General features: G+C 51.4%; 1 protein-coding gene across 1 annotated transcript in view; it reads right to left on the minus strand.

Annotated features, from left to right (window-relative positions):
- The window catches only part of MAMLD1 (mastermind like domain containing 1), a 53555-nt gene that overhangs the window by 15067 nt on the left and 12518 nt on the right, over positions 1-25970 (minus strand). Inside the window, exons 2-3 of the mRNA XM_021683387.1 lie at positions 17885-19655; positions 15781-15874 (exon numbers count right to left, since the gene is read on the minus strand). Of these exons, the coding sequence (XP_021539062.1) occupies positions 15781-15874; positions 17885-19655 (1865 nt within the window). The remainder of the gene's footprint in view (positions 1-15780; positions 15875-17884; positions 19656-25970) is intronic.

The following is a 25970-nucleotide window of genomic DNA, read 5'->3' on the forward strand; positions in this document are numbered from 1 at the left end:
ACTGAAAGCCTCATCTTCTGTCTTCTTCTGGCCCATTCTCTCTCCCTGGGGTGGACTCCTCGCCCTCCCACCCTAGAACTTTTGAGAGGTCACCTATGAGAGTCACCATTCTCTGTAGATGGAGAAGTCCATGGTTTGCTCAAGACTGCCAAGCAATGGGTAAGCCTTTCTCTGGGAAAACCACCTTGGTGATCATGGTATTCCTCCTGCCAGGTAAATACAGTAGTTGCCAAGGGCTGTGGGCAGTGTGTCACGATGAGTTATTGTTTAATGGGGACAGAGTTTCAGTCTTGCAAAATAAAAAGAGTTCTGGGGGTGGATGGTGGAGATGGTTGCACAACAATGTGAATGTACTTAATACCCTTGAGCTGTACCCTAAAAAATTACCATTTTTATGTCATGTGTATTTTAGCACAATAAAAAAAAATATCAGAGAAAAGATAGGTGGCCAAGCAAGTTAAAGATAGAGAGTTGGAGAGTCCGAGAGACACACAGAGAGCACCCGGCTCCACTGTTTTGCAAGGACTCAGTCTCTGGGAGTGGCACCCTGCAATGCCACCTTCTGAGAAATACTGGTGGTTACCAACTTGGTAGGTGGGGACTCTGGGGCTCATGGTAGGGAAGGGCTTTGCCCCAAGTCAGAGGAGACTAGAACTCAGCATTCCTGATTCCCAGTCCAGGGTGCCTTCTTGCAAGCCCTTTATCCCAAAGGAAGCCACTCTCCCTGGTCTAAATGCCAGGACAGGAGGAGGGAAGGGTGGCGGGTAGCGTGTGCATTGTTGGTGGGTGGCCGGGTGGAAACATATCCATATGCAAGGCAGAGGGCATGAGGAAGAGAAAAAGAGTAGACCGTACAAAGTTGACCTCTTTCAACCCCTCTGTGATTCTCAGTGAGAGCAAGAAAGAAAGGGCACCCCATGTTTCTGAGTTAAACAGGCAGAGCAGTGCTGGGAAAGCCTGGAAATGGCCTGAAGCCTCAGTGCCTGGTTCGGGGTGGGGGTGGGGGGTTGGGGGTGCTCTCCAAATGCATTTCTGAAGAGAAGAAGCTTCTGGAAGCCATGGTGAATACCTCCAGAGGAAGCTGGGCCAACTGGGCCTTTGGTCCAGCTCCATCTGAGATGTCCAGGTGTGGGGCCAAAAAGAAGACATCTCACGGCATCCTGGCCCTGCTGTGTCTCTCTCCCTGACTCTCTGAAATGTCTGCCTTCTTTTTCTTGTCCTACCAGGAGGAGCCAGGACTCAGTGGCAAGAGCTCTCACTGGGCTAAGCTCTGCCAAAAGCCAGGCCAGCCTGGCCCTTAGCTTCTCCAGGAACAAAGGAACAGTTTCATTCCTCTCTTTTCCCCACCGGCCCCCATGTCCCAGCCTTTTGGCCTCTGGCTCCCCCCTCCCCCATGCTTCTTTACAGGTCTCCAGGCCTTGCACATATGTTCTAGCCATTAGCATATAGAAATGGCCACTTTGCCCAGATTTCACCAAGGTAAGTCAACAGCCTGGGCTCCAAGAGTTGTCACACAGTGGCACAGGGGAGGGGCTCTTCCCCCAGAGAATTTGGAGGACACTCCCACCTGCTCACAGCCAAAAGCCCATCTACTTGGCCTGGAGGTGGATGATCTGAGAACTAATGGAACCAGGTTAATCCAGTGGCACAAATCAATGAGGGGAGCAGTGAAGGGCAAGGGAAAGAGCCAGCGGGGGAGACAGCAGACCTGGGGTCTAGGCTTAGCTCCTCCTTGTGCTTGGCAGCCGGGTGGGCTCAGGTAAGTTCCATTGCCTCTCTAAGCCTGCTTTTCCAGGCAGAAAGTAGGGGCAACAAGAGTGCCCCTCCATGTGGGCTCAGGGCAGTGCATGCATGGGGAAGGGCTAGTTCTGCCTTCTGTCCCCACTCCCACTGCTATGGCGAGCTCTGGCTTGGAAGCTGGGTAACCTGAGCACAGCCTGGGCTTTGCCATTAACTCTCTGGCCTTGAGACAGTCCCTTTCCTTTTGTGTCTATTGAGATGGTGTTTTTGTTGTTGTTGTTGTTTGTTTTGTTAATACAGTTCATTACACTGAATGATTTTCATAGGTTGAACCAGCCTTGCATTCCTGGGATAGAGCCCACTTGGTCACAGTGTATAATTCCTTTTTATATGTTACTGGATTTGATTTGCCAGGGTTTGGTTGAGAATTTTTGCATCTTTGTTCCTAAAGAGTGTTGGTCTACTTTTTCCCATTAGGGTCTCCCTGCGTCCTCATCTGTAAAATGACGTCATTGAACTAGACAACCTCCAAGGTTTCTTTCAATATTCATGTTCGCTGGTGTCGTGATACAAAGACAACTGAAAGACAGTGACTAGACAAAGCCTGGACCCTTCCCTGTGTAATCAAGAGGCTGAAGATTCATTTTGCTGATTTCTCAAATAACTTTAGTCTCTTCAGTCGGCCTCACATGCAAGGCCTAGGAATCTTTAGATGCTTAGGATGGAAATTAAAGCCAGCCAGCTAATTCATTTTAAACTTCTTCCAAATGCATATGGTTGTATATTTCCTAGACCTGGGGTCAAAGGGTGAATTGGACAAACAAGGGGAAAGGGGGGGAAACCAAGAATCCAAACACTGAATGGAGAGGCAGTGAAGAAACACAGTCCACCTACAAACCAATCAAACCAGCCTTGGCTTCATTCTCCAAAGTAGCCAGTCCGGAGCTACCCTTGCATCTGTTCCTATCACTGTCTGTCTGTCTGCCAGGAACACAGGGAAGGGCCTGCCCAGGCATAGCTACCAAAGGAAGGATGTGGTGGCTATGCTAACGGCTGCTCAGATCTCCTGCCATGGGGTAGCCTCCAGGAGCCGTCCCTTTGGCTTTGTCACCATATGTGGCCCTGGCCCCACTCCCAACCATTGACAGTACATGGCAGGTATACTAATGCAGGCTCACTCCTGTGAGGTACGGGACTCTTCCAATGGCAACTCTGGCTCGAGGACTCTCCATTGGCCTTGCTGAAACTTCCCTGGAGCTCTACTGTGGTCCAAGATTGTTCTTACCCAATCCTCCTCTGTCCCCCCACCCCAATGCACGTCTTACACTTCTAACCCCATACTGGGGTCTGCCTTGCAGCAGACCTGAACAGACACAAGGAAGCACTTGGCTACTTAGCTCCTCTTTCCGCTCAAATATAGAGGAAACCCTTTCCCCACCCCACCACTCCCCACACTGCCCGTGAAGCACCACAGTGAGCAGTGAGCAACGCAAGAAGTGCTCCCCTGTCTCTTTCCTTGAGCACTTGGCTCACAGCTCAGAGACTTAATTTCTGTCTGAGTTTTATTGGAGTTTCTGTAATTTCCTGGGCCAGATATCTTTTTCTGTTATTTTCCTTCCTCACCCCAGTCATGAACTGGGCAATGCAAGTCATGGGGAAATCCTGGACACATCCAGCAGCCCTCAGTAAACACAGTACACTGCCCTGCAGAGAAAGTTCTGGTATCTTACCATACTGCTCTCTCTCCCTCATCGAAGCTTTGCAAGCCAGTAAATGGGTGGATTATGGGGCTGTTTTATTTTTATTTATTTATTTTATTTTTTATTTTTTAAAGATTTATTTATTTATTTATTTGAGAGAGAGAGATTGAGAGACAGAGAGCATGAGAGGGGGGAGGGTCAGAGGGAGAAGCAGACTCCCTGCTGAGCAGGGAGCCCGATGCGGGACTCGATCCTGGAACTCCAGGATCATAACCTGAGCCTAAGGCAGTCGCTTAACCAACTGAGCCACCCAGGCGCCCCTATGGGGCTGTTTTAAAGGAATAAGGTCTAGCTCTGGGAACCAGAAAGGCAAACATATGCATAACCTACCACTAAGGCTGGGCAAACAGACGTCCTTTTTGATGTGTGAACATCCAACGAAAACGGATTCATCAGTTACACTAAGCTCAGGCACAGTCTTCAAAATCAATATACACAGGATATACTTCTAGCTGGTTTGTGGACTTTAATAAATAATTGGCCTTCTCTGAATAAATTAGTTTAAGGGTTCAGTTTGATTTAATTGTAAAATTATATTTAATAGCAGAGGCTTACAGCAATGGTGATAAACTGTCAAGAGCGTACGAAGTTCATATCCTGTTCCCAGATTTGAAGCCACGTGCCTGCTTCAAGATGCGGAATTTATGAGCTCGGGGTCTGCGCCGGAAGTCAGGGGACTCCAGCTGTTACTCAGGGCCTATCATTTCATGGCCTTGTGGGACCCCCATACCCCAGTGAGAAAGTGTGGGGCTCACCCAGATCAGGTCTCTGGGCCCTGCTGGCTGGGGCGTACTGTGAGCTGAGGGGCCTCTACTGTCGTCCCTCAAGTGCCCATCTATAAACCGTATGGGCGTGGGACAGGAGGGAGCTGGGCGCTCAAGGGGTTGCTGCCCAGGACTAGGAGGCCCAGGGGGCCTAGTAGGTGGGGAGGTACCCCGGGCCCCTGAGGTACCAGGCTGCCAGAGAGAATGAGGGAGAGGCTGTTGCCAAGGACACTGGGGTTCCCCGGGCGTGTGTGTTTCTTCTGAGGGCTTTGACTATGTGCTTCTTTTGGAGTACCTGTCATCCTATACTGTAGAATGTAAAGGGTGGACTGTACTGTAATCAAGTACTGTAGCTGAAATCTGCTCAGTCGGCCTTTTATAACATTCGTGCGACCCGTATTTACTGAGCACCTACCATGATCTGGGCCCTGTGCTGCGACAACATTGGTGGACAAGGCAGACATGGTTTTTGCCCTTTTAGAGCTGTCACATTCATATTCTGGAGAAGCACCCAGACAAGGATTTATAGAACAGGAACACTGCAGAATGTTAGAGAACAAACAGGAGAACCTAACCTAGTCTGGGTGGGGGTTTCATGGCAAAACCGAGCTTTAAGCTGTGGCCCGAAGGACAATGAGATGTTGGCCCGGTGAGGGGCCCCGAGCAGGAAATTGGCAAAGTTCTCAAATCAACCTGATCTATGTCATAGCTCTACCCAGTGCCACTCCTCTCCAAAGACCCAACTAATACCCAGGTTATGGATACTTGGGGGAATGCTTGCAAAATGAGGCCTAAGGATATGGGTTCTCCTAGATAAAGAAAGGGCTGCTTTCAAGAGTCCCATGGTCATCCCAAAGAGCGCCGTGCTATATGGGTGGGGCTGAGGGGGATGGATGAATAATCTTCACATTTCTGTTCCTGACTTATTAAATTCCAGAAACTTATTAACATTCCAAAAGCCCTAAGGTGTCCTGTACTCATGCTCCTTCTCTGTCACAGTGAGCAGGGGCCAGGGGTCCTGGGACATGAGGATGGCGCATCACCTGCAGTTTATAGATCAGAGCTGAATCCCTTTGGGGAGGGAGTAAGTAGGCTTTCTGTAGGGGTGAGCATTTTGGGAGGCGTGTGCTTGGGAGGGAGGGAGCAGATGGATGTGGATGGCCGAAGAGGTCGATTATAACAATATAGTTGGTCGCTTAGCCAACATCTAGTCTTCCTTCTCTTTGGCACCTTCCCCAGTTTCTGCTCAGGCAGCCTCGCTTGCCCCATGCTGCCTATACGCTCTGGGGAAACCCGGCTCCACTCAGGGCTCTAGAAGTGGGGCACTTAGCTCAACTCACATGAAGCAGCATAGTAGACATGCAATCAGTTCGGGCCACTAGGCCCCGAATTCCCAGGGGCTTCTGGGAAAGAAGCCTCCTTGTTTTTCTGACAGAGCTTCTAGAAGCGACTCTCTCTCCCACTCCGCTGGATGAGGGAGGAGGAAGCCTGTAGCCCCTGGAACCGCTGGCCGCTGTGTGTGCCCACAAGGGGGAGCCAGCTTTGGGATGAAGGACTAGGAACAGATAGCTGGAAAGAAACAGCATCCTCCGTGACAGTTGAGCTACTACTTCAAATCACCCCTGAAGTCGACCCAACCGCTGGACTTGCACTTATAGGACTCAGTCAGTTCCTTTCATTGGCCAAGCCAGTGTGAGTTGGTTTTCCTGTTGTCTGTGACTCCATACATCCTAACCGATAAGGAATCCAGCCTGGCTCCCAGACCTCGGAGTTCATGAGGTCTGCATTATACCTCCTGTTGGAGAGCATCCCATTTCTAATGATGAAGCACAGGGCTTGTTGGACCCTGTTCAGTCTCAAGTCATGCTCCTTTATCCCTGGACCAGTTTACAGAGAAATCTAACACACGTGAACCGCCTTTGTGACCTGCTCTAGGAAACACATCTGGTGCAGATCAACTATGGCAGGCTTGGGTTCTTCATTCAGATCTGAAGTGCAGTACTCAAGCTCTTAAATACTCTATTTTGCATTAGTTGAGTGCGATACACATTTTAGAAGCTTAACAACATTAAGGATTTCTAATTCATATTCAATTCCGAATAACTCGAATATGTACTTTGTGGGTTTCTGTGAGGAAAATAATTGATGGTCCAAACTGGAAGTCATCTATAGAAAATAAGGCAGGGTTAGCTTCTAAAAGCAATTATTGGCATCAAGCTCCTGAATTTTTAAATCCCTTGAAAAGTCTGAGAACATACCAGAAAGTGGAGATTTCAGAGGTAATAACTGTAAACAAAATATTAAAAGCCCATAAGAGGTGTTGCCAAGTAGGAAGCTGATGGCTCTAGAAACAATCGTGAGGGCTCATTCTATTTCCTCATCCCTAGTCCGATATTCTATCACAAACCTTATTCAGCAGGAGAGTGAATAATAGACACAAGTCAAGTGCAAGTTTACAGAGAAACGCTTTGCCTTTAGGAACCTCTTCTGGGAGTGGGGTTGGTATAAAGATTTGAGTTTTCCTGGAAAATGAGCTCAGGCAAGGCAGATGGGGGATGTGGCTATCACCACGGCAAGTGAGATTTAGGGGGGCAAGAACAAAGCCGTGAGCCTCCCTTCCCGCTCTCCTCTGCACAGGACTGATGCACCTGGAGCATTTTAGTCAGTTGAGTAGAACCTTACCCACCCAGAGGGTCTCACTCTAATGCCTTGTGCTCAGTTCAGAGGCAAGCCGCCAGGACAGGGGTGAAGAACTGGGGAGGGAAGAGAAGACTCAGGGGGAACATCACAGTTGTCTTCAAATCTCTCAAGGACCCTGAAGTCAGGAGACCTTTCTGGGGGTAGTGGGAAAGAATCTCCCTGTAATGTAATTAGCCTGCCAAAGAAGACACTTCCAAATGAAAAGCTAATGAAGCAAATAAAAGAAAAACAATATAGCTGTCAAAATGACAAACAAAAACAAAACCCTCAACCTATCATTTCCACAAAGAATGTAAAAAACTATGCTCGCGAACTAGTGAAGAAAACGTCTTAATGGTTTTTGTTTTTTTTTTTTAAATTTTTAAACCAAGCGTGAGAGCTTATTCAAATACAACCAGAATTTATAAGAACTTAAAAATTACACTTTAAGCCTGAAGAGAGAAGAACATATGCTGAACAGCCTTCAAAATGTGCTGACTCTACACTGTGCTGGTCAAAGAGAAACAGCAGACTTAGAAATACGCGGGGTGTAAGTGAAGACCACTCACGGCTCTCTCAGGACTGGCTGAAATACACTGGTTTCTCTTAGAAACACTGGTTGTGGTAAGAGTGGCCCGAATTTCTAAACCAACTTTTTTGGGGGGGGAAGGGGGTTCTTACATGCTGTTGTCACTATGCTATGTCAAATGGCAGCCAGAGGTCCTGTTTTGTCTTTCCAAAATGCATCAAACCAGGACCACCGCTGCCACGGAAGGGCCAGTGCTGAACTCTGGGTTCGTCAGAGGTTGGAGGAACCCTGTGTTCTCAGATGTCACCCTTGGGGAATGCCAGGCACAGCTGGCCCCGTGCTGGAAGAGAACAAGAGCCCCAGCTGGACCAGAAAAAATGCAGCACGGTCGGGGGGGGTGGCCCCACAGGGAGCCTGAGTTCATCGGCCTTGAAGTCTGGGAGTTGCTACCAATAATTACTCGGAAACACTCAGAAAGAGTCTCAAGAGCTTAATTCTGTCGTGTCGCCCCTTCCCGCCAGCTTCCATTCATTCCTTCAAAGGGTCCTTCAGCTCACTTTGACAGAGCCAGAGAAGACTCCTTCCTTTTTGTTATCAAGTGGCGGCGCAGACAAGACACAAATAACTCTGATTAAAACGTGAACCTCACCAGGCCCTGAAACGCAGAAACCACAGGTCTTGGGAGCTGGGCACGTGAGTGGGGACACAAGAAGCAGGTGTGTCGACTTTCCAAAAGTCATTTGGGCCCTTGGTCAGAGGCTCTCACTTCCTCCTTTGTTAAGGATCTCAACCACAGTGCGAACCAGTTCCTAAGGCCTTAACTTTTTCCAGAACTCTACCCCAGGGCCTAGCACTTGCTCCAGGGGATAGTTTGCACAGAGAGCTAGTCACACACAGCGAGTCCCCAGCATCATTCTCTTCCTGTATTAGTCAGCAAACTGTGAGTCATCATAGTATTTCTAGACGCAGAGGACCAATGAAGCACGTGGGGTTTCTTAACCCCAGTCAGAAGCAGAGATAATGGCCCTTCCTGTCTACAGTCACTTCTCCGTTCCCTGACCCGCGTGTTGTCACGTCACCAAAATGCCCAGAAAGGACAGAAATTGCGTTCGGTTGACCAGGGAAGTGATTTCTAAGTGCTGGCTCTGCACCTCCCTAGGACATCCAGAAACCGCAGCTGGCTCGCACAAGATGATGCACATGCGTGCGGTCACTACGGCGCCGGGCTATGACAGAAAGCCGGCAACTCGGCCTGTTGCCCCCTTGGTGTAACACGCTAATATTATTTGAAAATTAAATATTGCTTTTGATGAGAAGAGGATTGGATTGGCAAGTGTTTTAAAACTTAAGTCTTGGGCGCCTGGGTGGCTCAGTTGGTTAAGCGACTGCCTTCGGCCCAGGTCATGATCCTGGAGTCCCTGGATCGAGTCCCACATCGGGCTCCCTGCTCGGCAGGGGGTCTGCTTCTCCCTCTGACCCTCTTCCCTCTCGTGCTTTCTGTCTCTCATTCTCTCTCTCTCAAATAAATAAATAAAAATCCTTTAAAACTTAAGTCTTTCTTTTTTTATTGTGGTAAAAGTTGCCATTTTAACCATTTTAAGCGCCCAGTTCTGAGACATTGGGTACATTCGCAGTATTGTGCAACCATCCCCACCATCCATCTCCAGAACGTGTTCATCATCCCAAACTGAAACTCTATTCCCCGTTAAGCACTAACTTCCCCTTTTCTCTCCCCCAGCCCCAGGCACCCACCATGCTGCTTTCTGTCTCTATAAATTTGCCTACTCTAAGTACCTCATAGAAGTGGAATCGTACAGTATTTGTCCTTTTGTGTCTGGCTTCTTCCACTGAGCATAATGTCTCTAAGGCTCATTCATGTAGTAGCAGGTGCCAGAATTCCCTTCCTCTTTAAGACTAAATAGTCGTCCATAATATGGACAGATGGATTGTGCTTCCCCATTCACCAGTTGATGGGCATGTGGGTTCTTTTTACCTTTCGGCTGCTATAAATAGAGCTGCTGCGAACACTGGTGAACAGACTTCGGTTCAAGGCCCTGCTTTCAATTCTTTGGGGTCTATACCTAGGAGTGGAATTGTTGGGTCATATAGTAATTCTATGTTTACATTCTGAGGAACCGCCATACTGTTTTCTGCATTCCTACTGATGGTGCACATGATTTCCGATTTCCCCACATCCTCGCCAATGTTTGTTGTTTTCTCTTTTTGCTTTCTTTTTTAAATAATAGCCACTCTAATGGGGGTCAAAATTTTGTCTGTTTACATTTTCCAGAGCTCGTTTTTGAAAGTGTTCCCTGATAGAGCAAAAGGGTCATGGAATTATTCCCAGTTATTCCCACTCAGGGGTGGTTGGGGGCCTCCCACACCCTTCAAAGCTTTGTCACCTGGAAATAAATGATCATTACTCAAAACTGTAAATGAGGAGTCCACCTTCATCTATTGGCCTACAGAGTCAGCCGGCTTTGGCAAATTCTCTTCATGTGCCACCCAGCCATGGACCTGTGAAAAAAGTCTAGCTCCCCGCAACTGTGCTCACCTCCTTGGCTCAGAAACAGAGACTGGCCAAACACGGTAGCCCGCTACAGGGGGGAAAGGCAGCTGGAACCTGTGCCTTTGGCTTCAAATCCAAAGCCCCCCAAAGCAAAGCAAGACTTGGAATACTTTCTGATGAAATAGGGCTACGCATCTTTCGGGCCTTCAGGGCCACATTTAGGCCAAAGCTCTATGATAATTTCCTGAAGTGTCCGCTTCCCTTTTTTCTGTGTCCCTAGCTCCAATAGCCCAATCGAGATCTGTGAGCTCAGTGTGATTCCCAGCTGCACATGTCCTAATCCAACAGGAAACTTGGTTAACATGGGATAAGGGCCAAAGTATGGAAGAAAGAGAGAACTGTCACCTCTTCACTTACTCCATTCTGTCTCAGAGGCCTGTGAGTCCACTGGGAGGCAGGAGCCACGGAAGGCTTCGGACCTGCGTGTGGCTTTTAGCTTTCAACAACCTCACTCCTTTTGATGGGAGGGACTCAAACGATAAGCCCTCATCTCATGACAACAAAACACAATAAACAGACAGAGCATCATGTGTCACTGTGGGCAAAACTAACGAGATCCAATAAAAATCCAAACTTTTACAACTCCTTAAGAAAAAGCAGAAACTTTTTTCTTTGGCGGGGGGAGAGGGGTTTTGCTTTAACCATAAACAGTGTTCTACCCTCTGCTGCCCTCCTCAAGCTCACGAGGAGCCGGTCAGGGCACACGCACGGCCGCATTACGCAGCAGGCCCAGATCTTGGGATGTGTCAACCCCCAAGGGACAGAAGAGGCTAAAAGTACAAATGGACTCAGGAGAGGCTTCCTAAATCTGTGCTATGGGGCCATTAACGGGTTGGAGGGGGGGTGGCTGGGGAGGATGCGGGGGGGAAGGGGGGGAATGGAGTAGAGCCCTGTTAGTGCACATGCCCGGCTCGCCGTCCAGCTCTGCACTCGGGGTGTTGGGGCCACAGCTGAACAGAGCAGACCCACTGTGACTTTCCACTCACCCTAGACACTTTGTATGTTTTGCTAACTTTTCACTTGGGGGTCACAACAGCAGCTCAGAGCACTTCTGTCCTCTTCTACTCTTTGAAAACCTTCCCTGGCTTTACAGAGACAAATAAGCAGTTGTTTCAGTGAATGCTGAAGAAGAAAATAATTTCTACACTTTATTTTTAAACATCTCATTTTGAGCACCTCAACTTCAGCAAAGTTCATGGTTTCTCCTCAAGTATGTTAAGGTGAAATGAACAAACAAACAAAAAACCCACAAAAACTTGATAGGAGGTTTCTGAAAATGGTTGCCTTTTGAGCCTTCATAAGGCAATTACTAAGCAATTATAAAATTCGATCTGTTGATCTCTATTATTGAGGCCTCCGACAGGGGGGCTTTTTTGCACCCCCGTCAGTTTCGGCGTGGACTGTACTGAGTGTCGGATCGTCACTCCAAGGATAGAAAGTACCGCTGATGTTTCAAGGGTTAGCACTTGACAAGCAGCGCATTTTAAATTTCTGCTTTTTGAAAAAGGGACATAGCTTTGAGGTGGAGGATCATTAATGATTCTCAGAAGCCAGAAGAGAAACAGAAAGAAAAACCAGATTCTGGGTAATATTAGTACCAAGTTCTGAGAGTGCATTTCCCAAATTCAACACTCTGTGGAGTTTCATTTCATGGCAATTCAGAGTGGTTGAAACGAAACTTGGTCAACACGGGGAAACTGGGCCCTACATTTTCAAAAATGTATGTTACACTGTGTCTAATTATATTTCCTCCCAAAGCAGCTAAAAAAAGGCTTCCCCAAACGAAATAACATTTTGTGGCCCAATTTAGAAAGAAAGGAAAAAGTAAGCTTGTGTGTACAGTCGTGCTCGCAGACAAAATGAAGACGCTTATTCAGGAAAAGGCTGCCCCATCTGGCAGAGAAGATGTGTGCAGAGCCGGCCCTGGCCGTGACCCAGGGGCACCGGGAGCCTGACTCGCCGCCCCCATCCTCCCGCGCGTGGTGACAGCTTGCCCAGAGACCTCCGCTCTTGCACTGCAGTGGGACTAACCTCCAAAATGAGATCTGTGATGCTTCGTGCCAGAATTAGTAAAAGACAAATGCAAGGAAAATTTTCTCATAACAGGGGAGCAGTGCCGCTCTCCCCCAATCCTTATCCTCAAAACAAGAGAAGAACTAAGGGAAGCCAGTGAAAGGACCAGCAAGTCCAAGGTCACAGGCCCTCCCTGACAAATACATGGTGTATCTGATTCCGGGGGGGGGGGTCCAGTATGTCAACAAAGAGCTGTCACCTGCTTTTAAATGCTCATGAACAATTTGAGACTAGAAGAAGGTTCCCCCGGGCCACCATCTCTCCTGACTCTCTCTCTCTTTTTCTTAAATTTAAATTTTTTTTTAATTTTAAAGTTTTTTTTTAATTCAAGTATAATTAACACACAGTGTCATATTAGTCTCAAAAGCACACTTACTGTGATGAGCACTGAGTTAGTGTATAGAATTGTTGAATCATTACATGGTACATCTCCTGAATCCTTCTCTGGTGGAAAGCGGAGCCGGCGTAACTTTGACAAGAATAGACGATTCTCTTGGTCTAGCCTGGTTTTATCATTTCTGTTTTCCATGAGAGGTCATGGTGCAAATGTAAAGATTTTAATTTCAGTGCTAACTGCGACAGCAGTAATTAAAGGTTCTGCTCCACTGAGCAGGTGAGTACAGCCTTGGAAATTCAAACCAGGAGGAATCTTGAGTTTCTGCAAAGGTTCTTGTGGGAGGCTTTGGGAGTGGATGTGAGTGGTGGTGGGGGGACGGGGGGAGGCACCCCTGCAGGTTCAGCATGGGTGCTCTGAGTGCTGGCATCCATCTGGGGCCCCCGAGCAAGGCTCCAAAAACACAATGCAGACAAGGGACACCCATCCCCCACGCCAGTGACTAAGCAGAAGCCGCGTTCCTGTGGGCACTGGTGCTGGGTGGCCGGCAAGGCTGGCCCGTGCTCTCCCTGCCGTTGGCTCTCTGTGCCTGTCAGCAGCAGTCCTGGGGCCTGCCCCCTGCCAAGCAACCCCCCCTCCCCGCCCCCGCAGCCCGTCGTGTCCCCTGCCCTGTGCCGTCTCCCTCAGGCCCCGGGCCCTGGGGGTGCAGCACTCACCCACGGCTGAGGGTGGCAAGAGGGCTTCCTTGAGGCCCCACTTCAGACCAAGCTGCCCAGATCCCCATGGCAGGCCCAGCCCCTCAAGGAGGCAAGATGGCAACTTCTCTCAATTCATCCCCGGTCTCTGCAATTGCTGGGTGTTCACCGGTGCCATGGCTGAGGGGACGGGAGGCTTATCGGTAAAGGTAGAAAGCGTAGCAAAGCCAGGAAGGGCCTCATCCCGCCTTCCTCAAGGCAGGCTTGGTTCCCCTCCTGCCCTTCTCCAAATCTGTCCAAACAATATCATGTGCCTCTTTGGTCTGTTTCTCCACAGCTGCCCCCTTCCCCTGTGTCTCGGCCTGCCTCAAGGATCAGATTTCAGGCCTTTTTGTTCTTATTCCAACTGGCCCCCATCCACATCCCTCCTCCCCAGGATGCCGCACTCCCAGCTCTGCAAACCATGAGCACTGAGGGCCCTCAAGCTACCTCCTTGATGGACCTGCTTTCATCCCTGAGCAAATGTAAGTTCCATTCACCAGCGGCTGGTGGTAAAATTGAAGTCCTAACTGATTTTTGTGAGTATCTCCAATAAGCCTTCAGGGAGAAGAGCCCTAAGTTATGGAAACAAAATTCACCTCAATTAAGAACAGAGATGTCACCCAACCTTGGGAGTAGAGTGGGGAGATTTGGGGATCATTACAATCTAACACACCAGGGCTGGGTGTCCCGACTGCAAAGAGTCCCTCCCTTCATAATTCCAGGTCCACATCCCTCATCTGGAACTTCAAACCCAGAAAGCTCGGAAAGCCTATTTTATTTTGGTAAAATTGGCATCAAAATTTATTTGGGGACAAAAATTGATGTGGACTTAGTTAAATATTCGTATTTCTCCGCAAGAATAATGAAATGCTGCCCCAGGTTCCACCAGACGCTTGTGTGATATTTGGCAAATGCACCATATTACCTTTCTAAAGTCCCAAACGTTCTAAACTTGGAACTGCATCTGACCTCCGAGGTGACAGATCCCAGCCCGGGGCCTGCACTAGCCCTGATTGACCACGAAGCGTGTGCTGGGCCCGGCTCTGAGCAATTGCAATTCAGCGCCTCCTTTGTCTTCCAATGTCGCAAGAGACCAGCACTCCTCCTGGGCTCAAATGCAGCAGAGGCTCAGAGGGGCTGAGTGACATTGCTCCCGGCACAGAGTTCGGTCAGTGTCGGTGCCTGGACTTGAACCCCCCACGCCCTCGCTTCAGCTGCTACGCTAAACTGCCTCCCTGAAGCCAGATGGCACTTGCCTTTTCCCTTCAGTGCAAACAAATGGCCCACTGAAATCGGATCGTTTACTTAACTGGTCGAGTGAAATTGCCAGAGCTGAGAAATACGAGTCTACAAATAAAAAGGAGCTCCTCTAGACGACTGGACTTGGCTTTTCTGCTTACTCAAGAGTTGGGTTTGTCAGCTTACATTCAGAAAGCACTCTTTTCAAAAACCAAAATCTGGGTTAAAATGAAGCCCCAGTGCTTCTGGGGTAACCATTATCACACGTGGAGGTAAAACGAGCTAGTCTCCATCACCATGTAGTAGGTCAGGAGGGTTTTCCGAGGCTCGGTTTGGCCAAGAACACGTTCCCCTGCAAGAGTGAGCAGGGCCGAGCTCTCAGGCCTTCAAGCGAATGGGGAAAGGCCATGAGAAGGAACAGCAGAGCTGCTGATGTGCCCAGAGGCCCACTCCGCGTTTTGGCTAGAAGAGTGCCATGGACCGAATGGGGAGCTGGGCGAGGGGCAGTGAGCTAGAGACCCCCGCCAGCGGGGCGGACACGGCCTGGAGCTGGCTCGATGGGGCAGAGCCTGGAACAGGGAGAACCCACGAGGCTAGTAGGTTCCACAACTGCTGTCTGTCTTGTCTGAAGAGAGCACTACTCATATTCTGTCCTGACACAGCGTCAGTTTTGAGAGCCACCTCTTAGCCCCCAGAAACGGGATCTGGAGACTCAGGGCCAGGAGTTAGTCTTAGTGATAGCAAATCTCCATTGGCAGGTACTTTGTGCAGCTGGGCCCCGTTCATCATGCCTCGGATGCATTAATGCGTTTAATCCTCAACCAACCTATCATAGCCTATCGCCCATTTTGTAGGAGATCCCGGCAGGAGCGGGAGACTCTGGACTTAGCAGCCCACGCACGGGGTTACACATATGGGCTCTACAGACAGACAGACTCCCTCCTCTGGCCCTGAGCTGCTGCGTGACTGCTTTGTGCTTCAGTCTTCTCGGCTTTTCAGGGAGCGATAAGGGCCTCTGACTCTGAGAACTAAAATGAGAAAAGGCAGGAGAAGCACGGAGTGGCAAGCACGGAGTGGCAAGCCCGGCCCGAGGGCACGGGCCAGCACGGGCAGGGAAGGCCCCTCGCTGCAGCAACCACCTCCCACTCGGGGAGCCCAGCCTCTCCCCTGTGCTGGTGGTGGTCGCCTTGGGGAGCTTGGCAGCTGGGCTTTCTCCTGAGCACTTTCTCCAGCTCACCCAGGGAATCAGTTGGGTGTGATGTTCATGCCTCCAGGCATTAAGGATTCTCCCTCTGAGGCCACACAGTCAGGCTACAAAGTACCCCACTGAGGCCAAAAAACCCCAGAGGGCTCATAGTGTTAGATGGTGATGTGTCCCCAGGCTGAGGCCCTTGCCTGCCAGGGTGAGAGCTCCAGTGCTGGAGCTCTGTGAAAACAGATGGCAGGGGGCCTACGGCGAGCTCAAACACAAGTGCTCCCGGAGCACGGCACACACGGGCCTGCTGCTGGCCGGTTCCTCTCACCAAGAACCGGTGCCCTGGCGTGGAGCTAGCTCTCTGCTTGCCGATGCTTCGTGAGGCACGGAGGAAAAAGACACGGATCCTATCCTCCAGGGGCTGCCCCGGTCACAGGCATCCAGGGCTCTCAGAAGAGAGGTCAGCCGCGACAGGTGCCTCCCCCTCAGGCCCGGTCCCGGGCCAAGCTGTCCTCCGCGGCTGCTCCACAGAAGAGGGAGGCAGCGTGGGAGACAGAAGTACCCAGGGCGGTCAGGGAGAAGCTTCCTGGAGGGGAGGGCGCCTGAGCCTCTGGAGCTGTAGGAGTGAGACAGGACGGAGAAGGTGGGGAGGGACAGCCAGGCACAGGGGATGGAAGGAGTAAGGCCCAAAATGCAGAGTGGATGATAGAAGTCAAGTGCCAGACGGGGCCCGATGAACACTGAGTCTAAGAAGGTAGCTGGAGCCAGGTGATGGGCCTCCGGAAACTTCTGAGCAAATGTGAAACACGATCAGATTCCTGTTACATCGGGTCTCTTGAAGGTAATGTTTTGAGTGATGGCTGGTTTATTGGGAAACCACTTTAAAAGTCAACTCTGAGTTCAGACAAAGAACCAAGAGGGCCTGAACTCGGGTAGGGCTGAGACCATGGGAAGGAGGGACCAGGATGGACAGTGCCCTGGGTAGGCAGGCATCTGACATGGTCCTCAGCGACCCTTGCCTCCTGGTATTCACACCCTCATGCTTGTGTCTAATGAACAGAATACAGCAGAAGAGATGGGACGTCACTTTCAAGATGAGGTTCTAAAGACCATGCCCTCTGACTTGCAGGCACTCCCTCTGCCTCTCTTGCTGGCACGTTCTGTCTTGCTTACTCAGATGAAGCCGGCTGCCATGTTGTGAGATGCTCTAGGAAGAGGCCCACATGGCAAGGAACCAAGGGAGGCCGCTAGCCAGCAGCTCATGAGGAACTGAGGCCTCAGTCCAACCTCCTGCAAGGAACTGCTTCCTGCCAACAACCTCGGGAGTGAACTTGGAAGCAGAACCTTCCTGGTTGAGCTGGAGATGAATGTAACCTTACGAGCGACTCAAGGCCAAAGACCCAGCTAGGTGATGCCAGGACTCCCGGCCCAGAGAAACTGCGAGGTGATATACGTGTGTTGTTTTAAGCAGAAGTTTTGGAGTAATTTGTTACCCGGCAAGAGATAACCAATACAGGCAGGGGTCGGAGCAATGATGGGGGGCATCTGCGGTCGACACCACCCAGGAAGGACCAGCTGAGTCTGGTGATCAGATTGTAGGAGACGAGGGAGAGGGAGAAGTCACAGTGATTTTGAGAAGAGCACAGGCTCTGGACTAAGACTTCCTGGTTTCCAGCTCCTGCTCTGCCCCTGGCTATGTGACTCTGGGCAAGTCATTTCAACGCTCTGAGCCTCAGTTTCTTTGTAGAATGGAGATGCTAAGAGTAACTACTTTCTCTGTATCTGTCCTTTTCATTTAGAACCTGCCTCAGTGTCCAGTGCAGTGCTGAAGGGCACACTGGAGCTGCTCGGCAGAAGTTTGCTGTGCCATTTCTAGAAGGCTCAGTGTGCGGCCTTATGCCAGCAGGGACAAGATTTAAATGCTTTGGTGCAATTTCCTTGCATCCTGCGAAGCCTCCACTAGCCCTGTGTGAGGGAACACGCCGCACGGTCCGGTGCAGGGACTTGTCTCCCCTGGCTCCCTCCCCTGGCAGCACCTTCTGGGGGCACTTTTCCTCCCAGAGAAGGTAAGTGGCCTGCACAGGAACTGAAAGCATAACCTTGGCCTCATTAATACTGCACTTGGACCACGCGGAATTAGCTGGCTTAAATAGACTTTTCCAGAGTCGAGTCCAGTCTCAGAGAGGACTACAGGCTGATTTGCCTCCAAAGCCAGGTTACCAATAGCACAGACCACGGTTCTTATTTCCACCAAAACCAAGGAACGCGACCAGACGTGAGCTCGTCTTACCTGTCTGGGCAGAGAAGGCATGGAGTCCGGGGCCACTGACCGCTGAAAGCGCTGGGGCTGCTGCATCATCTGCTGCAGGAGGAACGAGGAGTGGTCAGGCTGCGGCTGCTGCAGCTGCAAGGTGGCAGTGGTGGTGGACGAGGCGGTGGCAGAGGAGGCCGGCGGCGGCTGCTGCAGGTAGTGGAGCAGGGACTGCTGCCTAGAGGTGGCAGGCATGGAGGGCATCTTCTGGGGGCCCGGCTCGGAAACGAAATGCGACAGGGGCTTGGTGTTGCCAAAAGTAAATGGCTCCGGGACTCCCGGGCTGGGGCTGGCCAGCCCCTGCTGCATGATCATGCTCAGGGTTTTGGGTGAGTTGGCGGTCATGGGCTTGAAGATGCTTGTTGACTGCTGGGGGGGCGGCGGCGGCGGCGGCGGCTGAGTTAGCGCGTTGCCGGAGGGGGTGACGCTCCGGATCAGGGAGCATTGCGGGGTGAAGGACTGCTGTGGCAGGCCCGGGCTGGACAGCTTCTCCGGCCGGTAGGGCGGGGAGGGCCCCGGGGTGCTGGTGGGCAGAGCGGACAGCAGGTGTCCTGGCGGACTTTTGACACTAGAGGACACCAGGTTGGCCAGAAGGGAGCTCTGAGGGCTGAACTGCGGCTGCTGACTGAGAGCGGGGCTGGGGAGCTTCTCGGGAGTGTAGAGCATGGCGGGCCCAAGGGCGGCGCTGCCGCTGGATGCCATGCTGGCGAGTAAGGCGTTGGGCGACGCTTGGAAAGCGCTCCCCGGCAGGTTGCCGGACGCCATGCAGGACACCATGAGGCTCTGCGGGCTGAACTGCGGCGGCGGCGGCGGCGGCGGCGGCGGCGGCGGCGGCGGCGGGGGCGGCGGCGGGGGGTGCGGCGACGGCACCGGGCGGTAAGACGGGGAGAGGCCCGGAGGCGGCAGGCCCGACCAGCTGGGGCTGGGCCCGGGCTGCCTCGTAGCGGACCCCTGCTTGCTGGCCGCCAGCGCCTTCAGCTGGTGGGCGTGATGCCACTGAGGCACCGGGAGCGGGGGCAAAGTGACAGGGAGCACCCCCTGGACCTGGCTCTTGGCCTGTGCCGCCGTAGAGCTGGGCGAGGCCACCTGCTTACTGGTGGAGGGAATGGCGTAGCCGATCCCCGCCGGGGAGGGCGGGACTTGCAGCGCGGCGGCAGGGAGCTGGCTGCAACTAGAAGCAAACTCCTTGCTGGAGCCCAGGCTCTCCAAGTGTGGCATCTGAACCGGAGGCTTGGCAGTTGTACCCAGGGTCGCCTGCGGGTGTTCTAAGACCAGTGGTTCTTCCGGCTTGCTCCCCAGGATCTTCTCGAGATCTAGGTCATTTGGAGAAGGTTCTTGAATTTTTGTTAGCTCCTCCAGGAGATCTTGAAGTTCCTGGTCCACAGCCGGCACGCTGTTGGCTTTGTCATAGTAGGGGCCAGTGGGCCCTTTCAGTCCCACTTCTGCAGCCGGCGGCACCACGAATGGTGAGCCCATGACATTGCCATTCATGGGATTCGCTTCGAGTGGCAACGAATGGCCCGTTACTCCCACAGCCGAGGGACTGGGGTTCATGGTTAGCGGAGGAACCTGCAGCTCCGCACAGGACGTGCTGGGGTGGGCGCTCGGGCCCATAGAAAGGGTAACGTCTTCCAGGCAAGGCCTCTTGATTTTATTAGGGTAACCCCCGTCAGCCATGCCTGGAAACTGGAAATTATCTCCTTCCTGTCTCCTCTTAATGGTTCCCTGTGGCAGAGAGAGAGAGAGAAAGAGAGAGGGAGAGAGAGGAATTTTGATAAAGCCTTGGCACATTAAAGCTAATGAACAGGAAACTTGCAAAATAGAACATCTCTCAGTTTCGAGACTTATAGTTGTCAAAACTATACAATACGGCCTATTTTGGGAACCATAATGCTTGCTTCTTTGTTGCTACGTTTCATTTAAACTGTCTTGTTACACTTCAAATTAGACATTATGCTGTCTGTGTACGAAACACCACAGGAAGTCCCACAAAGGGTCTTCTCTGCCCGAGTAAGGGGGAGCTCAGCTCAGCTCAGCTGTGCGGAAGCCACAGAATGAACTGTGCCCCAGACGGGCGTTTGAGGGCACACTGGGAATACTTCAGGTACTTCCGATTCCTACCTGTCTACAGAGACCCCCGTTTCTAAAAAGGAAAAGCGTAACATAGACGTTGAACTTGTAGGTTGCCTCCCTGCCTTGGTTAAATGCATCAGACTGTGGTGATACAATGGACCACAACAGAGCCTTTGGAGGAAAGTAGATCCGGCTGTGTACTCTCGGGTAGCTGTCCGAGCTATACTGTTTAGGGGAAACACAAGATGCAGACCTGTCAATGGGGCACGGGCTCCACACACCTTGCTAGGTGCATACAAAAATCACTTGGAAGAACATACAGGCGACCATTTGGAGTAGTCATCTCTTGGTGATGACTGGCGAGGCCCTTTCTATTCTCTACGGTTTGGTATTGCTGGTTTGTTTTTACTGAGAATGACTTATAACCACGCCCCCTCCCCCCCTCAAAGTATAAAGCTATCTAAATAAGAAATTCCTCTCTGCAGATGCATCCTCAGGTTGGGGAGATATGGAACAACAGGAAAAGGACCCAATCTGCGATCTGCACCTTGGGGGAGCTGCTCACCATTTATAAAAGCATAGCCTTTGGGAACAAAGCAGTTAGTGATGCAGTATTTCCTACTCGTTCAAGGCTTCGTACAATCATCTGTGGCTGTCATGTTAATGACCGTGACCTGCAAGTAGAGGGAAAAGCGAGTGGGGTGGAGTGGAGGAATGTGTGGGAAGAGAGGGGCTTGGAAAGCACCTACAGCCAACAGTGGAACAGATATACGGTGGACCCTTGAAAATGGCCCCAAAACTTAACTACTAACAGCCTACTGTTGACTGGGAGCCTTACAGGAACATAGTCGGTTAACATGGATTTTGGATGTTATATGTATTATTACTGTATGCTTACAACAAAGTAAGCTAGAGAAAAAGAAAACGTTACTAAGAAAGTCATAAGGAAGAGAATATACATTTACAGTACTGTCCTGTATTTATCGAAGAAAACTGCATATAAGTGGACCTGTGTAGTTCACACCTGTGTTGTTTGAGGGGCAACTGTATTTCTCTTGATGCAATTTTTCATGTAAGAAACCCCTGTTTAGCTTTAGAAATCTCACTGGGACATTTGTTGTCGATCCTTTGACGTCCCCTCATGTTTGGCTCACTGGTGGGGGGGGGTAGGGTCAATGTGTGTGGGGGGGCCACCTGCTAACACCCCACTGGCCATGACTCTCATGACAGAGTGAACATCAAAAGAGATCCCCCAGGGCTGCACATCTCAGGCTTTGGTGCTCACCAGATTCACTTAGACACATCCAGATTCCCAGGGTCTCCCACACAAATGAACTGTTTCAGTCTCATCCAGAGCAGGGTCCAGGGATGTTTTCAAAGCTCCTGGGCTGATTCTGATTCTAAATGCATCATCTCATGGCGCTGCTCTGAGTAGTAAGCAAAAGAAGCAGATTCTGTGGTGCCTAGTAAATCCTCCCTAACTGGTGGCTGCCATTACCAAGGGCAGCCATGGAAGGGCCTTGGAAGTCCAACCCTGTCCTAGGAGAGACAGGGGCCTTGACACCCAGGGAAGGGGAAGGGCCCCGATGGCAGGACACGGTCTCATTTCCACAGAAGGGGTCCCACCAGCTAGAGTGAGGGAACTTGCCTCCGTCTTTGCCTTTTCTCTGCAACGTGAACAAGGGCACTTTGAGGGGCAGCTCTGCCATCAAATCCACCTGGGGCCTCGGGACTCGGGGCCGGCAAGAAAGGGCTGAGGAGGGGGGAGCAGGCACGAGAAGAGGCCAATCCATTCATCTGTGCCCACTCTTCCTTCCAGGGGCAGTGGACTCTGTATCGGCCCACAGCAAGTGTTCAGTAAATAGCAGCTGAATGAATCAACGGACAAATGAACCCAAATGACCTGGCGCGCAGGGAGCTCTGCTACGTGTTTTCCTGGCCATTCATTCAGTCAGTTACGGGGCAGCCAACAAACGAGTCACTGAGTCCCAAACTGAAATTCTGTTTCATCGACATTCTCTCAAGGAGTTCAAAGAATTCCAATATATCGGAAGTAGAGATGGATGAAATGGATCAATAAGGGATGAGTGAGGACGGGTGTTACCCCAGATCCCCTGCAGTGGCCGGGCTCAGTGTGCTGGGTGCAAAGACACTGGCGTCCGTGTAGCCCAGGCAGGGGGAGGATGGGGTGGGAGGAACGGGATGGAAGGGAGGCCAGGGGCTGTTAGCTGCAGCAGCCTGGAATCCCTGGCAGACTCTCTGGGTTCTTGGACCTTTTCCTCAGTCGTTCGTCTGCCGTTACTTTGTTGGGAGGTGGGGGAAGGCTGGGCACGACCACGGGATGCTACAGCTCCTAGGAGGAACCACTGGCAAGGGAAAGCAGTCTCTAACTCTCTGAAATGAGAGGGCCCGTGCATCCAGCTCTTCAGGCCCCCGAGCCAATGCTCCCCCCTCAGTTCCAATGCTGGGGCCCAGCCGGCTCCTCAACAACAAAGCGGACCCCGGGGCGCCCCTGCAGGGGGTTGAGGGCTAGCCCACTGCTGGCGAATCCAATTTGCCCGAGTGGGTGCTGCCCTTGCTGCTCGAAGCTGGCAGCTGGACGCCTCACTGGACACTTTGGGAGGATGCCTGATCAGGGGCCGGGCTGGCCTTGCTGTCCCTTGGGGTGCAGTGCGGGGGCGGTGCCGGCTGAGGCGTGGCTTCAACAGGGCAGGCGGGGGGGTCTCTTTTGCGCTTCCCTTTTTCAATGGACTTAAGAGAGACTTGGCTTTGTTGGAGGCCTCGGCCCCGTGTTTCGGGTTTTATGCTGAGGGCTTTCAACAGGCAGCCTGAAGCACCCTGGCTGAATGGCCAGAACCCCAGCCAAGCCTGCACGAGGCCAAGGGAAGGCGGCTGTGTTCACACAGAGGTGCTCGCCGAGGCATGGAGGTCTACTGACTTCTGCCCCTAGCTAGCTACAGGCTGGCTTCCATGCCTCCCGTCGTGCCGTCCCAGGATGTGTTACTCATCTCTATGTCCAACAGCCAGCTGGGCTCCCCCCCCCCACCAGTGCCACACTGGTGCCTTGGCCGGGTCACCTGGGCCAGCGGGTGCTGGGCTGAGGTCGGTGTCACTAATTAGACTAATCCCAAGGCCACCATTTTAGAGCAAGTGCAACGGAAGCTGCTAGTTTGGAACGACTTCCCTCTCAATGTCATGTTGTTGGTGGCGGGTCCCTCGCTAAGCATCCAGACCCTTCTAAAAAACCCTTCCAGCTTTGCACGTGTGCCGTTTTCCAGCCTGTGGACTCTGTGACAGCAAACTATTGGTCCCAGCTAGCAGCTCTTTCCTCAGGCCACGTATTGTACATGGTCCCGCTAACTGTGAGATTTTTTTTTTATATATAATAAACAAATCAGAAAAAAATAAGTAAATCAGTAGACAGTGACAGGATTTCTAGAGATCACATCTCAACCTTCTCTTTTTACAGAAAACAGAATGGGATGTGATTTGCTTGTGGTCACACAGCTAGTTAGTGGACAAGAACACTAGACCCCAGGTGTCCCAACTCCCAGCCTGAGCCCTCACAGGTCAGCCTTTGGTGGTGGGGGGGTGGGCAGGGTGGGGCGGGGAAGTAAGGGAGGTTCCCTGGTATCTTTTAGAAAAGAATGACCATCTCCATCCCCGAATGCCTGCAGAGTCCCATTTCATAAGCAGGCCGACAGAGCCACCAATGTGATCCACACAACCATATGAACATTCATTAAAATGCATTTGAAAGCATGTGATGGCTTCCCCACCCCCTAAATAATGAGAAAAGTAAGGCTACCCTTCTGATAGGGGCCAAGTTCAGCTCTGAAGTCAGTATTATTTCTGGTTCTGTCTGAACAATGACATGGTGATTCTTCCCTTTCTACATTTTTAGTCCAGAAGGACAAAAAGGGCAAGGATTTCTTGGAAAAGGTCTAGATTATGAGAGTATAATCCGGCCTCATAAAATGGGCATGAGAAGAACAAAGAATATATGTATGTGTGTAATCTAAATGTGTATATTCTAAATATATATACATGTAAAATACATAAATATATTACTCTTCCCAAAGAAATCTAGCAGGCTGTTATAGACACTTAATTTTGGAAACTCTAGCCAGAGGTTTAACATGGGCACCAACAGAAGGCCAGCAGAAACATGCACGGTTCCTGCTGGGTAAGAACGTAGGAGGCCAAAGGTGTCCAGGAGAGATCAGTTCAGGGAGCCTCATTTTCCCTGCAGAGGTGGCCGGGCACATAGGGCCTGGACGAAATTGTCAAAAAGGTGGAAATCACCTGTGGCTTATTAGCTTCCGCCTTCTCCCCCCCCCCCCCCCACTGGTGCCTCCCACAGGTCAGCTTAGGCCACTCTACTGGTACTTCTCTCAGTCTCTCTCTCAAGTACGTCTGTATTCCATCAAATCCTTCTTCAGCACTGTTCTACGTTCCCGGAGTCTCCAAGAACCTGACGTTGGCCAACTAGATTGGATCTCAATCTTGGAGATCCTTGGAGACAAGGATGGCCCCTAGTAGACTTGCTCAGAAGGAGTAAAGACATCGTGGGGCACGGTGGAGGTAGGAAGGGAGGGAAGGAAGGAATATGCCCGGATATACATGGGGGATGAGATGAGTACCCAGGTGTATAGTCTATGTTTCATGTGCATGTTTGTTTTTCAGAAAAATCTCCTCGCAAACTGAAACTGACCTTTTTGTAGCTCAAACAGGATTTTCAGCATTTCCAGAATTGCAAGACGGGAGGCTTTGGACAAGTCCAGGGTGGCTGGGAATGGCAGGGAACCCTGAATGCTGATTGGCTTCAAGAGGAGTCGGTTTGTCTCAAGCACGAATCTCTGCTAATAGGTGGTCTGGAGCAAGAGTCTCAACCTACAAATGGGGAATTTGTTGGTGCCCCTGCCTTGCCCTGAGCCAGCAGAAACTGCAGCCTCAGCATCCGACGCAGGCAGCGGCAGGCAGGGGGGCGGGACAGAGCCCTGGAGGAGGCACCGGAAGACCTGCATTTAAGTCCTAGCTCTTCCATTTGCTGTGTGACTGTGGGTGAGTCACTCCCCCTCTCTGAGCCTCAATATCTTCTTCTGTGAAATGGGTCCTGGGCCTGCACTGTGTGCCTCACGGCATCACTGAAGCATGCGGTGACAATTAGCGCTCTCATTCTCCAGGCCCTGGGTCCCCGTGCTGCCCCACTGCCCTCCAGCATAGGCCTCGGCTTACCCGCCGACACATAAAGACATGCCCACTAGAAGTGGGGGGAGGCGAGCACCCCACTCCCGCTGCGCACCGCTGCCATGGCACTCTGCCGCCCCAACCTGAGGACCTGCGGCTTGAGCAAGCGTCGGCCAGAGCCATCTAAGCAGCAAGCCCAGCAAATGCATTTTCTAGAACTGCATTCTCCCTTTCTGTAGTGGACACATGCCAGTTGCAATTCTTAAGAACGGGCCCAAGCCCATAGGCGCATGTAGCTTTATGGAGCTCGTAATTCATATTGTTCTCCCCCCCCGCCCCCGAGAAGACCTGAAGTGTTCTGCCACCCAACACAGGGTTCTTGAGCACTAGCCTTGCACTCCTAGCTTGTCAGAACTTCCAGACCCTGAGAGACAGCCTGGTACCTCCCACTCACATTAGGACTGGTGAGGCCTGGAGCCAGGGAGAGATGCGCCCATGGGCCAGCTTCTCTGACTCTCAGGTTGGCCTTTCTTTGCAGGAAGAAACCCTGCCCTGCTTTCCTCCAAACACATTCCCATGTAGCATCACGAGTGGGAAAGGATGATCACTTTGGGGGAGAACGGAAAGATGCAGTCAGTCTCAAACGGTTGGACACATTTGGCAAGGCGGGCCTACAGAAGAAGCAGGTGCTGCCTGGGGCTGGAACAGAAGCTGAGGGTCGAAGGCAAAGGCCCTGCCCCGGCCCAGATAATCCTGTCTGTGCAGGACCCACGTGAA

This window comes from Neomonachus schauinslandi, chromosome X, assembly GCF_002201575.2.
Source record: "Neomonachus schauinslandi chromosome X, ASM220157v2, whole genome shotgun sequence".
Classification (NCBI taxonomy): Eukaryota; Metazoa; Chordata; class Mammalia; order Carnivora; family Phocidae; genus Neomonachus; species Neomonachus schauinslandi.